The 17,934-nt window shown below is 40.9% G+C and overlaps 1 protein-coding gene across 1 annotated transcript in view; it reads left to right on the top strand.

Moving 5' to 3' along the window:
- The window catches only part of LOC123959318 (CUB and sushi domain-containing protein 1-like), a 364,541-nt gene that overhangs the window by 192,481 nt on the left and 154,126 nt on the right, over positions 1–17,934 (top strand). Inside the window, exons 12-13 of the mRNA XM_046033278.1 lie at positions 9,811–9,914; positions 10,361–10,473. Of these exons, the coding sequence (XP_045889234.1) occupies positions 9,811–9,914; positions 10,361–10,473 (217 nt within the window). The remainder of the gene's footprint in view (positions 1–9,810; positions 9,915–10,360; positions 10,474–17,934) is intronic.

The raw sequence follows: 17,934 nt of genomic DNA, 5'->3' as shown, positions 1-17,934 counted from the left end.
CATGACACTATCAATGTGGACAGGAAGTGACAAAATTAATGAAACAAGTGTTCTGTCAAGAGGAAGTTAGACATGACAAACATGATTTTGCCTCTCTCGTCAGTCTACCGTTCCCAATCTGAGACCGTCCATGTTTGTCATCATCAGTGGTGGCAAGTTTACTGATGTCATGCTGTATAATTTCTGGGTACTTTTAAATTGCATTACCTCTCATGTCATTTGAGGTTGCCAACTTGTAAAAAATGTGTAATCCAGCTTCAAAATAATGGATTTACCATTTTGATTTCATTTCTTTCATGCCCAGACGTTTGGACCTGTGGTGATTGAATTGCATACACACACACACACTCTTACTATACACGGTTGTTGTCAGCTTCTAATTCAAGTAAGACAAGTTGTAAAAGTGCTATTTTGTTGGAAAATAATGTACAAACACAGCATTCTGTCATGTCTTCGAAAGCTGTATTAGATTTTCCTAGTACAGCTTTTGCTTCAACTTTAGTTAAGAAACATTTTGTTTTGCAATAATTGCTACATTTACAGTGGGTCATTTGAGAGGTTGATCAAATCCAGAGTGAGTTCTGTTAGAAATCATTGTTTGATGTGAGAAAAATTGCATGTTTGTTGTAGTGTTGTTGAGTGTGATAGTAATAAGGAGGTTGGCCATTCTGCCACCAATGTTGAAATTTATCCTATACCCATGTGTGCTACCCAGAGATGTGCACAGAGATTTTGGAGGGCAGGGGCTCAAGTGAAAAAGGGCACTTCTCATAATTATTTATTAGAAAAATGTTTAATATATAACAAGTGCTGGACAACGATTACAATTTTTAATTGTGATTAATCACATGATTTTCTTGCGTTTACTTGCATGATTTTTGCATTAATCACATGATTTTCTTGCGATTAATCGCATTGTTATGCGCAAAATAAAATAAAAGTAGTATATTTAGTACTTTTAATTTAAATATACTGCTATATAGGCTACACAAAAGTGCAAAACACTTTAAACAAATAAGGTGCTTTTTACCAGCAGTATTCCCATTACACAGTAGCAATAAAATATTTCTTGTAAATCTCAACTTAAACATTAATGTAATCAAATCAAATATTAAACCAAAAGCTATTTGCCACTGCCAGGGCATTACCTTTTATCTAGCTTGTTAAAGCAAGTTACCATCAGAGTCCAGTTTTCTTGTTTTTTTTTCTGAACGGTAGTCAGCAGAAACATTTTTCTTTTATCAGGGAGCAGCATAAACAGTCTATGTTCAATCAGTAGCAATTTTCCCTGTTAGAGTGAGGTAAAGTGGTCGAGCGCAAGTATTAGCGACAAGGGGTCCGTTCCCGTTCGCCTCACGCACACGCCTGCCAGCTACTGAAGTTGAATTGTCTTGAACATTTTGTACGCGACGCGGAGCATAAATCATTGGAGGAGAGACTGATCCTCGCTGTTTGTGAGTTTCCAGAATCTATTACTGTTTACTAAATAGTTATCAGGACATCAACAGGAGGGAATGCGCATGGCAGAGCATCCCTGCAAAACTAGATGAAGGCCTATCAGGTAAAGTTATGTATAATTTTAACTTAGGTTAAATATTCTACAGCTGTGTAGCGCACAGAAGCCGTTGCCACGGTTACTATCCATAGAGCGCCTGCCATTTACTCGCGGAGTGCTGTCTCCCTTTCTGTTCACCTGAGAGAACCTGCTGAAGCCTCCCTCCACTGCTAGTTTGGGTGGGTGATTTGCTGGCTGATCAACATCACATCCCTCCTGTGACCCATGGTTTGACTGTTTGTGTATTCAGAGCCAGTGAGCAACGGACTTTCAAAATAATAATAATTTTTTAAAAACTGCGTTAACGTGAGATAAAATAACTGTCGTGTTAATTAATTAATGCATTAACGCAATAATAATGCATTAATGTGCACAGCCCTATATATTACACAACTGACTTCCTTACCAATTTATTTGAATTCCCTCACACACACCCCAAAATCATCAGTTCACACAGAGACCATGGTCTTCTTTAGTATTCACTAGGTTTATCTCATGAATAGGCAACAGCAAAGGAAACTATGCAACAATGTGCATGTTTCAAGTTACAAGTATTTATTTTGAATAAATGACTGCACCAAGGAGAGGGACATCAAAATGAATTGTTTAAATATTTTTTTGTTTCATAAGCAAGAAATCCTTGAGCTTTACACAGCCTAGCAACAGAATACTAAATTACCTGAATACATTAATGTATTGATCGAATACATTAATGTATTGATCAAATACATTATTTTTATTATTATTACATTAGCTATTAGTGCAGTCATGGATGTTAGTAAGATACAAGTTAACTATATTTGGCTTTTGGCTAATTAACTGTCAAACTTGAATGCCCAAACCTAACTGCCCAAATGCCCACTCCTAAATTCCTAAATGGCCAATTCTAAATACTAATTGCCTAATGCTAAAAACCAAATGCCCAATCCTAAATGCATTTTTAATTTAGACTTTTAGTTTAGACGAGTTTTAATTCTGACTCAATAAACCCTCCATAGGCATCGGAACTTAAAGTCTAATCTCCTGACCTGATCTTTTGATTTTTTATTCAATAAATATATGTGTTTGACAGGGAAGCTGTGCGCAAACAGGAATATATATTCAAAAGTACCCCTGTAAAAAGGGCACTTTCTCACCAGGAAGAAAAAGGGCAGGTGCTTAAGCTTTTGATGTCTATGTGTGCACGTGCCTGGTGCTACCCTTGGTGAGGGACACCTCATCTTATTCTTTAGTTGAAATGGCTGGCAGAACGTAACTCATTAGACATATTTACATTTTAATAGTGCCCAAATCAAATCTTATTTTTTAGGGGAACCTAGGACTGCCCAACAGTATAGTAAGTATGGTTGGAAGGCTGCCATCTGACCAGAGGACCCAAATGAAAAAAAACATACAGAGAAGCATTTGACCTCCTTTGATTGGAAAATTTCTCTCCACTGTTGCTGCTTGACAGTGACCAGCACCACTGCAGCCTCAGCTCAACAAGGGAATTCAGGTCCATCTAGTCCACCCAATATTTCACTGTAGGTTTGGTTTGCACAGTGCTCTTAACAATGTTTAAATAGCCTATTGAGCTGCTCTGCTGCCTGCTAATGACCTCAAAGTGATAACGCTTCACTTATCACTTGAAAGAGCATCCACCCTAAGATAGAAACGCTTTTACTGATCTTGGTCCAACTTCGAACATGAGGAACTCTCTTGGAAAAAACTCAGTAATGTGAATCAAAAGAAAATATACAGAACTGCAGTCATCAAACTGAAGGCACATTTTGTGTTTACTGTCAACACTGTTTTAGTTAAATATTTGTAAAGGCCTAGATCAGAGGTCACTAATAGGCGGACCGCGGTCCGGATCCGGATCCAGCCGCCGTCCTCTCTGGACCGCCGACCTACAGCCCATTTATTATTGAGACTTACTACCTCGTGACGGAGCGTTTCTATTTTAACCCGCGCAGCTTTTCTAGCATTTACTGTACTGGTTTAGAGGACCAGGAAACTCACAGACCATTCGCATGTGCTCCAATCGTCTCATGTGACGCTGCTCAGCCAATCAAATCTGTGCATACCGATGCTTGCGAGTCGAGTCCGCGAGATTCACCAGAGACGTTTTGGAAACACACCCGAATTGAGGAGACGAAAGATAAAAGAGATTTCACATGACTTTTAATCAAGAATGTACAGATTTTTACATGTACATTCCTCCCACGGGCAGTTCAAAACCAGAATATCTCATAGATCTCCAATATGCTAGCTGGAGCTCACGTTTCTCACTGAACAAGGGAAAGTAGGAGTGGTAGCTCTGTAAGAGGAAATGAAAGAGAAGAGGAGGCATTACAGCTGTTCATTTGTTATGATGTGTTGAGTGTTTATTATAAAATTGGTTAAGACTACACTTCATCACTTCAAGCTACACTTTTTATTACATTTTTTCTAAAAATTAGGCACTTTAGTTTACTTAAATTTAGAATTTATTATTTGAATAGTTATTATTTATTATCCCTCCAGTTTGATGTGAAAACTGACTGAAATATTATTTGATATGACAGTCCATTGTTGACTAAAAACATGTGTTGATACAACTATAGGTTATAGTACTGAATGATAACGCAAGTTTGTCGTTTTGATGTTCCGGACCTTTGCTTCAGGAAATTTTCTCTAACTAGACCTCTTTGAAATCTAATTGAATACCCCTGGCCTAGATTATACTTCCTGTCCTTTTTCTTTCTGTCGTGTTTGCTTCCTTACTTCCTTTCTATCCTTGCTTTAGAAAATAAAGAAGCTAATCTAGTATGGTTTTGGGTTGCAGGCTGCTCTTAATGTGTTTCTAAATGGGTCCACTTGGATCTATTGAACAGCACTGAGCTTCTTGCTCAGTTCAGTTCTTTCTTTTAAGTATGCTGCTTCTATGCAATCTGCCTTGACTGTCTAGACACCACACATACACACAAACATATAAATAAAGACAGAAACATGTAGGCACTGAAACACAGCCAAACTGTGCTCTCACATTCAGTGAAACAGGCGTGCCTAAACATCATTCTGCTTCAGTTGGTAAGAGAGATATACCTCAGCAAACCACCTATACAAACACACACACACACACACACACACACACACACACATTGACACACTCACAAGCTGCTGCTGTGCAATCTTAATAACTTTAATTTAACTTGTGCCTGGAATGAAAGCCCAACAAATTTTTTTAAAAGGAAGAAAAAAGTATTTGAGGACAAATGAAACTGACTAAAGTTGACATTTGGAGGTAGCTGTTTAGTGTGCTACAGCTGACTAGCCAATTAGCAAGCAACTGACATTAGCAGTGCACCTTTAGCCCTGTAGATATTTGGTAGCCAAGGTACAACACAAGACATGTAGGTAAGAATGAGATATTGGCTGGAAAGCTGTAGTGGGTTGTGGTTCTTTATGTGTTTTTCACAGCTGTTATGCGGCTGTTAGTCATAGTCAGCCTATGCAAAACTGATAATTACTGCTCTATGCAAATAAGTTAAAAACAAATATTTGGCTATATGCATAAATCAACACAGAAGAAATTGAAATCCCAAAATATAAAATATATATTTCTCCCATTTGGGTACTTTTTGTAGGAAAAGAAAGCACAGGATATGCAATTTACAAATGAGATGTGTATGTTGTAGCTGAAAACGAGTATTTAATTTCACCTTGACTTTAAATGCTTTTATGCCTGTTAAAGTTTTACTGATGTATCACAGCCAAGAAATGGTTTCTGTATCCCCATAAAACCTGGGTAGTTGACGTGATCAGTACTACTGTTATACTACTGATAGATAAAATATTGTGTCCTTAAAAATGGTTATGAAACATCTGAAGATCTTAACAGTGATATAAAATGTAGTGTACCTATGTTACCTTTAACAAAAATTATGAATATTAATATTCAGAAATATTCATTCATAAATCCTCAGGGCACCACCAGAAATTCAGTTCGCCCAGGGCCTATGGACTCCCTGGGTATGGTTTTATAATTATACAATTATTCCTAGTGATCAGTTAGTTAGTAGTAATTGCTTAATCATTTTTTATAAATCAATCAGTCAATCTCATATCAAAGGCGTAAATCCTCTGTTACAGTGTCCTGGAGTTAAACAATACCCACAGTTCCTGTGATTTGGGTGAAATTTATTAGAACTAACTACGTGAATAGATGAGGTTAAATATACATCAAAGAAATAAACAATGGCTAAACAAAACAAAGTGCAGACAAGGGGAATGGTGTAGTTCAATGTGAATTTTGTTGGTCTGAGTTATTGTGGAGAAGGATTTGATTTTTTGATGTCCTCTGTTACTGCTGGCGTAACTAACCCATGGCCTCCCGGGCTTCGTTGTCGTGGGGAGGAGTGAGGTTAGACGGAAAAAAAGCTTAAAAAGAAACTTGCGTGACTTAAAACGGTCTGATAACTTTACAAACAAACAAAAGAAAAGAATAACTTCCACGAAGGTTCTCCAGACCTCACCGATGTAGGCTGAATAAGTTACTGTGAGACAAAGAAAACTTGAAAGTCGTGGCGCTCTTCGGGCCGGACTTCTTAGGACGTTGCTGGGAGACGGGAGCACGCTGAGCGTGTGTCAAGAGAAGAGGAACTGAAAGAACAAGAGACAAGAGAGAGCGAGCATGCTTGGCTCTGTGCTTTTGTTGTTTGGGGCGTATCCCCCAAGGGGGAGGGCTTTGTTTCCCCCGCGGCCTTGTGTCTCCCCTGAGGGAGGGCTTCCGGTCTCCTCTGAGACTCTGTGTTTATTTGCGCATATCTTAATCAAATACTTTCCCACAATGAAACCTTAAATGTCATAAACAGTTATACCATTCTTAGTTTTAAGCATTTGATAAAAGCAAGGAAAGCTATTAATTAATCGTCGTAACGATTAGAATGGTTACCAGTTAAACACATTTTCTGGATTTCAGGATTAAAGAAACTTGACTCAACACTTCCTGGATAATATTGGTTAAACATTCTTACTTAGAGAATATAAGCAAGTTACACGAACATGGCATCAGATTATACACACTAAAATACAGAGTGATACATTAAACCGCGGGAGACGCATTACATGTAATACTTTTTTTGTCCTCTTGAGGTGCGGGGAGGGGCTCTGGTCCTATGAGAGGAGACATAGCTTTGATTATTTCTTTAAAACAAACATTTGCTCAGTAGCTGGGGAAATTAATTAAGTAGCACAGGATAACATTTCTGTATCATATCAATTCTAAAGGAAGTGTCAGAAAGTGTTGGGATAAAACATTAGTTAAAACATAAATTAAAGGAATGTCAGTGATCATTGCTGTAAATTAAAGAGCACTGCAAAATTATTATTACTTATTTATGGATTCTTCTTTTCAACAACAGCAAACACATGATTATATAACTACTCAAATGGAAGTGGAGACCTACTAAGTAACTTAAAGATTCTTTAATTAAAACAAGGTAATAGGCAAGTTTATATTATATTCGAGGTAGTGTTTCTCTGGTGTCTGTCTTTCTTATCAGTTTCGCATGTCTGCATGAGAAGGAAGAGGGCATGTAAAGGGTCCAAATTAATGGGTCTTTGGTGGGATAGAGAGTCAAGACTGAGGAAGGGGGTCTTTGATGTCTGAGGTAATCTGAAAGAGGAACTTCGTTTCCATGGTTACCCTGTGTGGGGGCAGTTTAGCGTCTCTTGACCTTTATTCAACAGGGTTCTGATAGGCTGGTTCAGGATGAAGTTAGTCTCTGGGAAGTGTCGGGGTGACACCTTTATGGTCACTGAGGTCCTCACAGCCTGGTTCAGGTTGAGGTTATTCTCTGGACAAGGTTAATATTGTCATTTTAATAGTCATGCATAGAGTGTTATCTCAACTTCACCAGAGGTGGTAGGTTTTATAGCTGAAACTACCCAAGCAGCACTGTGGAGTGGAGCAAACCTTTCACCCCCTCCTTTGGGGTACTGCAGCTGTCTGTTGAGGGTTGATATTTCACCCCCCCCCCCCCCCTTTCTCTCAGGGAGAAACAAAGAGAATTTGAATCTACCTTTTGATATAGAATAATCAAAAACAACACACTGGCTGGTCCACTACAAAAAACATGGGTTCTTGAGAATAGTCAGATTCAGTGGAAAATAAGATACTAAAACACATCAACAAATAAAGTACAATGGTTTATTAATGCTCTCTGTGACTGTGTGTTATCCACCTCACAATGATGTTTTGCATCTCTTTACCATTATATGTAGCCATTTTTGAAAGACTAAACATTGCCAGAGGCAGTGTATAATAAGATAGTAAAATGTGTTCTTCAAGTATGAGTCTCATTTTCTTTGAGCTGCTTCTTGAATGTAAGTTGCTGATGTTAAAATAAACTTTTTTATAAATATTAGCCTGTTTACATGTCAGTTTGCACTTTTTTAGAGATTGTGTGTGTGTGCATTTATGTATTCAATCGTGCATGAATACAGATTTGTTCATTATACATGTATTCTTTATCATTCCAATGATCCCTGTTAACCCATCACATGTTTCCATATTCTTTTACATTTGCACAGCCAATGGCTTACTTTTGCATAGCTGATTCTGGCGTGTTGAAATGGTTTTTACATCCGTACCACCTGCAGTAAGCTTTTTCTTCTTGTAATTTGCCATGTAACGGATTCTCATCCACAATATCACATGTTCATGGTTGATCTTGGTTCTCTAATACACGAGAAACTCACTGATTGAGACCATAAAAATTGAGTAACTATGAGTGTAAAGGAGGATGCTACCAAATGAAAGCAAAGTCGCTTTCAGTACCGAAGTTGTGTTCTTTCTGTCTGCTCACTTTCATTAAAGATGGATTCTTTTGAAATGCTAATATGTCACAAAATTATAGTTATACCTTTGCCATAGCAGCTTTAATTGAGTACAATGATGGTCACGGCCAAGAACACTGGTTGTCTCTCTCTCATGTTGGTTTTATCATTAGTAGTGGCATGTTTTAGAATAGCATATTTACTCTCATATTTGTTGCCTCCTGCTATAAAGAGGACATAGCTCCAACCCTCTTTCAACTAATCATTTTCGTTTTACGTTGAAGAAAGAGCATAACAGGATTTGTGATTTCCCCTTTGTTTGATTCATTTCACATTCTGGCATATCAGGTGTCCCCTGGAAAGCCTGAGTTTGATGATACTATCAGTTTCAATTCTTTTTAATATATTTTTTTTATGTTGTTTTCTAAGACTGCTTGTAAATGCACATTAAACAACCTATTGAAGTACTGTAGAATATTGCTACAGAGAGTATGTTAGGACACTCATGAAGGTAGAAGCCTTCTTCCTATTTTCTGCTCTAAACTGATTTCCTCTGTGCTATAATTAAATGAGACTTTGTGAAGTCAGACTTAATGAAAGCAGGACAAAAAAAAATCTATCTATCTATCTATCTATCTATCTATCTATCTATCTATCTATCTATCTATCTATCTAAATGCTACTTTATAATGGATGTTATCAGAGACGTTTTATAGAGAAGACACGCCACTCAATCACATCCTCAAAACAACTCTATGGGGAAAGCCTCTAACGGCAAACATGAAAGCCAGTCGTCTGCTTTTAACAGCCAAAGCGGGAAACATATTTCAGCCAATCGTGTGATTCCACTGACGTAAGGGTCTGTTTTACTTCTACTGTGCATGCGTGGTAGTAGTGACGCATGCGTAGTAGAAGTGTAACCAGTCGGGAAAAGCGCTTTTTAAACCTTATTTTTGGGCATAGTCGTCAAACTTTTTCAGTGATTTTTAATATATTTTAGTGCTGATTCTATTAACGTAGTTTTTATGACCAGTATAAGTGCAGTTATGGCTCTCTCCCAATTCATTCAGATAGGAGCCTAGTCTTGTTAGTCCGAGATAGCTGCCTGGAGGTGTTGCCAAGATGGCTGCCGAGTGGCATAACTTGCCTATAAGGACTGTGATGTTATTAATTTATTGTTATTAACATGGAAAACTAACATCATATAGCACTTCCATTTCTCAAGCAGAAGTTATTTGTAAAAGCAACAATTTTAGTACTAGACGTTGGCATTTCCCCAGCGATATAATAATTTGTTTCTATTGCTGGAATTCGTTTGAGATCATCCCTGCAAGAATTAATAATAAATCTCTCATGGTTTTCTATCTTTTCTTTTTGCCTGTATTCTCACTTTACCACATGTTTGTGTTTTTAAGTGTTTCAATGTTTGCTTTTATTATGTTTCATTTTTCTAGGTGATAAAGCTGTCATTTGAAGAGTTTGACCTGGAAAGAGGATATGACACACTAACTGTGGGAGATGGAGGAAAGATAGGAGACACTCGGAGGGTACTCTATGTGTAAGCACCACTTACTGTATATTCTGGCCTAACGCGTTGTAATACTGACATGCAACACTATGGAACAGGCTAATGGTGGCAATCAGAGGAACAATTGGAGACACATGGATGCTATTATGCAGGTACACATACACATATTGGATTGCTTTATCAACTTGACATTTTGATGGAATCGTTGGAGTACACATGGTCCACCTTTAAGTTAGGACAGTGTACGCTAAACTACACGGGGTATAATAGGAATGTAAATTTTATGTAAATGTAAATTGTAAGTTTTTTACAGTGTTAAACAATGCTGTATACCAATCATAGATTAAGCCATCTAAGTATTAATATGTTGTATTGGGTTTGTACATGATTAAAGTCAAAAGTAGAAAGTTATAAACCATTAATGCTTATTAACAGATTGTGTTGATGTATATTTGTTTGTACATCTCTGTGTGTAGACTTACTGGCTCCAGTGTCCCTGACCTCATCGTCAGCTTGTCTAATCAGATGTGGCTACACCTGCAGTCAGACGATACAATCGGCTCAGCCGGATTCAAGGCAGTGTATGAAGGTATGGCCTTACAATGGATACACCAACTTTAAATACAATGTGTCAGCCACTCTTTCTCTTTCTCTCTCTTTCTCTCCATCTCTTAGAGAAACACACACACACACACACACACACACACACACACACACAGACACACACAGACACACACACACACACACACACACACACACAGACACATACACACACACACACACACACACACACACATATAATATATATATATATATATATACCCTCACATAATGAAGTGTGAAAGTCACTGACGTGACGATTCAGTAGTAAACACAACTGTATGTTGTCTGTCCTTGTGTATACATGTGAGTGTGTGTGCAACTGTGCATTACAATAAGGTAATAAATGAATTATGAGTCAATCAGTTGATCGTTTTGCTTCGTTATTTTTCATATTATGCCAAAGCTGACACTGATAGAGAGGTAAAGATGGTGACAGTCACAGTGATTGAAGGTGAGAGGGAGAGATGTAGATGTTCCTCTAAATACTTATTATTTAGAACAATCCATTTATTATATATTTTATATTTCATTACATACTGCATCTAACAATACCAATACAGCTCTTTAAATTGAATTGAACTAAATGGAACTCAACAAAATTAAATTCACTTGAGACAAAGAGTGAGAAAGGTCGAGAGAGAGACGTAATTTGATAAACATAGAGATAGAGGAAGGGGGACAACAAGAAATTGACTGAGTGTGACAGGACACACAATGACAAATTAAGTGAGAAGAAATAAACATTCTCAGAGAGATCTAGAAAGGGAGAGAGAGAGAGTGAGAGAGGGATGAAGGTTGTGCTCTTGGTTCTGCTTAGCTATGTTTGATTCGATGATGTTGCTGACAGTAATGTCCATGGTCAGTCACTGTTCAAGGGGATCAGCGCAGTGGAGTTACAGAAAATTGTGAGTGTGTGTGAATATATGCAACTGTAACTGAGCAGGTGATGTTTAACCCCATGTTACAATGTTTTCTTGGCTCAACATGAGGCTATAATGGTGCCGACCTTGATTTAAGGGCTAACCTTGATTTTGGGTTTAACATTAGCTCTAACAGCAGTAGGGCCATTTTTCCTCTTTACAACTTGGCTTAAGTGGTCTTAGTTATCTGAATGGCAAGGTAATGACAGTAGAGTGCTGTTTGAGAGCTGATGCTCAAGTTTTACACTGTCATTTGTATAAACCGACAAAGACGGGTTTTCTTAACACCTGCAATCCTGCATTCCACTGCGTTACCATGTGAAGATAGCATAACTGTATTGACATTAGTGTTGGTTGTTCAAAGAACGTTTCGTTCGTCCTCTGTCTGTGCTGGAATTCTTTTAAGAACTTGGTGGCTTTATCCAGATTATTATTTAATTGGTTGAATTTTAATAAGAGTGTGTTTTATTCATAGAGTATGTCAAGTTTATTACTTCAAAATATTCCCCGCAAATCTGATGTTAACATATAGATGTTACTCATGGATATGGACGTTAGACTACTGTATGAATGAGCAATTAAGAGATATCATGATAGTAATTATAATTACAGATACATATATATGGCTGGTCTGGTTGTATAGTCAGGAAAGACTGAAAATGGACAGATTTAGCTGGATTAATGCATATTGACAACATATTTCTGTGGTTTTTACATGGTTTGAATTTGTTTGTCGCCCCATTGGGCTTTATAGAAAGATGATAGAGAATGATCAAGAAGTGAATTTATTCATTATACTTTTTCAATTAAAACAAGCCAGGCAGCCTTCCCTGTTTGAAAACTGTGCTGGTTTTACATCGTAAACATCATAGTTCATTTTAATGAAGGAGATTTGAAGATTCAAGTCTGTCAAAAGAGTCATTTTTACCATCACTACTTGACATTAACACACATCAACCCGCCAAATGCGGGTGGATTTCAGCCGTGGCGGGTAACACAGCCACTTCTACTAGCTGCTTTCGTGTGTTTTAGTCTTTTCAAAAGGCATCTGAAATAACAAACAAATTGCAATTTGACACTATGGCACGACAACTCCCATGTGTGAACATAGTGTTTGCACATTGGTCCATTTGTGAAGCCAAACTTGATCGACAACACTGTAACCAAGAAGACGCTGTGGAGATTAAACTCACTGACTGGCCACCGGAGAGCTGTTTTAGCCGGGAATAGCAGGAGAATCCAGACCACAGGCGCGTCTCACACTTTCCTGCAGTGCCGCCGCGCCAGGGTGTGAACGCCAAATATGACATCTAGACTTTTGTCAAACGACAATATAAAAATTGAATCTGTCACAGGACAGCCACAGTCCGTTAGACCCGTAGACTGCCAGCCTCCCACCTGCTTTTAACCTGATGGTATGATCCCTCTCATCACATGGGACTGGTCGCATGCACACACACATCAACATAGCGTTCAGTCAGTTCGTGAATGTGTGTGGCCAGCCAGTTTGGAGAAAAAATGCACAGGAGAACAAGAGAAAGAGGAAAGGCAGAGCTGAGACAGAGAAAAGGCAGGAGGAAAGTGCCCTTAAATGCTGTAAAATTACAGATATCTTTATGATTAAGGGACATGGTGTTACTACTAGCAGGGCTGCCCTTATTTCACATCATATCGTCATCACAACTACCTTTCCAGAGTTAATTCTGTTTTTTAATAAAAGTAATCATGCCATGTATAAAAGCAGGAGATGCGTTTGTATGGGAATAATCTGGAAAATAAAGACCTGTAAACTCGTTTCAGGTGGAGGTATTCTGTTACTCAGAGTGACCAGACCTTCATGAAGATAAACATAATTAAAACGTAATTTTCCAATTTCCAACAGAAATGTGGCTAGTAAAAATGCTGCATGGCTAGTACCTTTTTAAAACCACTAGCCACATTAACTAGTGAGAAAAAAAGATAATGTCAAACTTAAGACTGTAAAGTTTTCACTGTGATTGATTACCTACATCTAGCACTTCCCGTTCTCTGCAAGTTGATCTTTCGTACCGCACTGGCATGAACTGAAACCAAATGTGGCTGTATTGAAATACATGTACACATTTTCTGTTTAGTTTTCTATTTTCAATGATATAGATTACTTTGTTTAACATGTGACTGTTGGAAAGGCACAGTATAAGCATAAAATGTTGTATTGAGTTATAAATATAGGTTCTGCACTTCAGTAAAACTTTGTAAACTTATAAAGAAATGCAAGAAAATTACAAGAAAAACAACAAACTAAAAAAAGACAAAGGAATGGCTGTTACAACTATAATGACAGACTTACCAGGGGCTCAAGATCGCTGATATCCATCCTGACACTCATCAACAGTGTGACAGTTAGCTGTGGGCCACACACACACACACACACACACACACACACACACACACACACACACACACACACACCCTTGCCACTTCTTTGAGTATTCTTGTGGGCGCACTTACATCCCAACAGATAGTAAAAGTGTAGAAGACATAAAAACACACACACACACACACACAGCTCACCTTGAGATGTATTTGCCCAAAGCGAAACCAGGAGCATGGTGGAGCATGTGTTACAAGATGATAGACGTCTGGTAGAATGTCAAATTGTAAAGGGAGGGAGCAAGGGACGAGTGGTAGATACACTGCCATTAAGAAAAGAAGGCATATAAAAAGTGTGTGACAAAATGAATGGAATATGATTGCAGGCCAGTTTGGGAGTACTGCTAATGTGACACTTGTGCCAATAAAGCAGTGTATTGAATCAGATTGAGAGAGCGGGAGCGATAAGAAGAAAATAGAGCACAGTGGGAGAAAAGGACATGGACTATTTAAAGGAGAACAGACAGAAACAAAAGGATACAGCTAAAGGAACAAGGGGAGAAACAACATCTGTCTGAAAATGTGTTGTAGGAGAAACACTACTTTAATAAACCCTCATCACTGGGAGCACCACCTTATTTATAGCAAGATTAAACCAAATTTATTAAAACTCCATTATTCATTTGATCAGTCTCTTCAGAAAGAATTTAATTCTTTCGATAGATTGACTTTGTCTTTTCCTTCAAAGAAAACACAGACAGCTTCTTACTGATTAAACTAGGGTATTCATTTATAGCTAAATACCTAATAAATGATTAAATTAAGGATTATGAAAGAAAACAAATGAAAAAGATGAGTGGCAGATATTGTAATGATATAAAGCTGATCATATTGGCAATAGTGAAGTGAAGTATGTGATCTAATGGTGAAACACAACGGTAAAACACTAACGTAACGCTAGGGCACTTAACTTCTCTAAATGGGAATTGATCTCTTTTATTCATCAACTCTTATCACAGCAAAAAAGTGGTTCAGGCGGCTGTTGTGAATCGCTGGCAGTGACGAGATGCTCCTGCTGGTTTCTGGTGTGGTGTGCAGGGTTCAGGCGGCTGTGCAGCGGGTGATACAGTTACGGTCCCCGGTGACTCCTGTAGAGCAGTCTTGTTTTAGGGCTGAGATCGGGGCAAAGACCTTGTGGCCACAATTTGTGTTTCCTCTGTTCTAATCTTTTTCGCGTTAGCACAAAGTGCACTCGTCTTTCCAGAATGTTAGCCACTTTCAAAGCTGGCTGAACTACACTGGCTCAGGGTCATTACAGCTGCAGTTATCCTGGATGACAAGTTGGCTTTGTCGAATAAAATATCTCTCACTACATTGACCTTTTCAGGGAGGCTTCTATTCCTGAAAGAAAAAATAGCATGCCACAACTTGAGAGACTACGTAGTACAAAAACAAAGTAACAAACCACTCTTCAGTTTAGTATGGAGGCATTCAAAGGCTTGTTGAGAAAATAATTAAATTGTGTGCTGACTTCAGATGAGGCGCAAAATAATCTTAAAGAAATTAGAAAAAGAAACAAACCTGAGCTAGAAGAGGATTGAGCCTAAAACTAAAACGACGGTGCCTGTCTTTTGTCGACTAGCCAAAGCAGGAGGAGTTCCCCTTCGAGGGAACTCGAACTGCATCGGTTACGACACTATGGGAACGCCTCTAGGCGTAGCAGGTCTGAACGTGAATGAAATCACTCCAATCCTATTGGTTTGTTGCTAGAACGGTAAGGTGTGACGGAATAACCAGAGGAGTATAAAGCACACCTGTACACACTCATCATTAGCTTTTTTCTATTCAGCAGGCGCTCTGTATGTTGTTTGAAGAAAGCTCCAGTCCTACAAGCAGTGTGTCTTACCTGAAGGTGTGTTTTTCCTTGCCCTCGGTACATCACGGATGGAGATTCTCATGAGATGTGTGTCTCATATTTGGGGATGGAGCACGCCCGGGCAGCTCTCGAGGGGGCTGCCTGCGCCCGTTGCGAAGCCCTTTCCATGCGGGTACTGAGGTACAGCATGGCTCTCTTTTCCGAGGATGGCTGGATGTGTTCTCCCCGCAGTGTGGGCCCTGCGGCCGCTGAGGCGGCCCGGCAGCTTCACTCATGGGGTTCACAACGTTATCTGGGACATCACGGATGTCCTGCAGCAATCCGACTCCGAGGAGGCGGACTTGCTCAGCGTCATCAGGCGGCGCCCGACTATGACGAGCTGCTGGAGGTGGTGACTATAGCCGTGGCTAAGCTCAACATCAACTGGCCACAGGAGGAGCAGATACCACAGGCTAGTGGTAAGCTTGATGAAAGGTTTCTTAAGCACCACACGCCACCTTCACGCAGGTCTCTGCTATTCTTTCCTGATTTACATGATGAACTGAGTAAATCATGGGGCAGACCCTTCTCTACACGGCTTTCCACACCCCGATCACTGAACTACAGTAATGTGATGGGGGTTAGGGACCGTGGTTATGGGAGGATGCCTCGGGTGGAGGATGCGCTTGCGAGCTATCTCTCCCCTCGACTTGCGTCCTCCCTGGAGAAGCTGGCGTTACCCTCCAAGCCATGTCGCACCACATCTACGCTCGTGGGGAAGGCGTACATGGCAGCGGGCCAGGCAGGTGCGAGCTTGCACACCATGGCGGTGTTTCAAGCCTACCAAGCCGACCTGCTACAGGAGATGGTTCAGAGGGGGGGTCCCTCTGAGGAAGATCTTGACCCAAGGCAGCTGAGGCTGCCAGGCGTAGGTCCCTTCCCTCTACGAGCTCCTACGGGGAGGAGAGGAAGCAAAGTGTCGCTTCTCGGGGGCCCCCCCGAGGAGCTGGGGCAGCGAGACGGCGCTCTCACCCTCAGCCTTCTGAGAGACGCGATCTGAGGACCGTCATCCAGTCCCGACGGAGCTCAGGGAAGACCGGGGTAGGGGAGTCTTTCTTTTTAATTTACATATCATATCAACTGTCTCAAGATGTTGGCGGTGTTCCAGGTTCTAAGGAGTTTCCTGCCCAATCTCCAAGGCCACCACGTCCTGGTTCGTTCCGACAACACAGCGGTGGTGGCCTATCTGAATCACCAGGGCGGTCTGCGCTCGCGCCCTCTGTACAGACTGGCGCGTCAGATTCTCCTGTGGTCCCAGCAGAGGTTACTATCGCTCAGGGCGATGTATCTCCCGGGGACGCAGAATCAGGGAGCGGACCTGCTGTCGAGGCAGGGGCTGAGGCCCGGGGAATGGAGACTTCACCCCGAAGTGGTGGAGCTCTTGTGCGAAGAGTTCGGCCCCATAGACGTGGATCTGTTTGCGTCTCAAGAGACTACGCACTGCCCGCTATGGTTTTCTCTCGTTCCTCCAGCCCCGTTGGGTCTGGACGCCATGGTACATTCGTGGCCGAGGCTACGTCTGTACACTTTTCCCCCAGTCGCTCTGCTCCCGGGGGTTCTGGAGCGGGTCCGCCAGGACAATGTCGGCCTACTGCTCGCAGCCCCGTTCTGGCCAACCCGGGTGTGGTTCTCGGACATCATGATCGCTCCTGGACGGCCCGCCGTGGCGGGTCCCTCTGAGGAGAGACCTGCTGTCCCAGGCGCAGGGCCGGGTTCTTCACCCTTGCCCCGCCATATGGCGACTGTGGGTCTGGCCCCTGAGGGGGCACAGTACCTAGAGGCGGGTCTAACAGCCGGAGCAGTCGAGACCCTCCTCAGTGCTCTGCCCTGTCAGAGCACTGAGTGTTACACTCTGAGGTCCTCCCGTTGGAGGAAGGCTGACCAGCTGCTAGTGTGTTTTGGGTCCCCCAGGGCTGGGCTCCCTGCATCCAAACATACTATTAGCAACTGGATTGTTCAGACTATTTCCCTGGCCTATCAGGTGCGCGGTTTGCCTTCACCTGTGGCTGTGAGGGCTCATTCTACCAGAGGCATGGCGGCCTCTCGAGCCCTCCTTTCCGGGGGCCTCTTTGCAGGATGTTTGTTAGCGGCTAGCTGGGCCACTCCGCACACATTCATTCGGTTTTACAGTCTTGACCTTCCTTCGGCACCTGGCACTCGTGCGCTCTCCTCTTAGTCGTGCCACTTTATTGCACACTGGGGCAGGCGGGGTTTCGGCACGGTTTAGTGGGTATCTCGTTCCCATAGTGTCGTAACCGAC

This window comes from Micropterus dolomieu, linkage group LG20, assembly GCF_021292245.1.
Source record: "Micropterus dolomieu isolate WLL.071019.BEF.003 ecotype Adirondacks linkage group LG20, ASM2129224v1, whole genome shotgun sequence".
Taxonomy (NCBI): domain Eukaryota; kingdom Metazoa; phylum Chordata; class Actinopteri; order Centrarchiformes; family Centrarchidae; genus Micropterus; species Micropterus dolomieu.
Note: the sequence above shows the minus strand (reverse complement) of the source record. Positions and strands in the feature narration are given on the sequence as shown.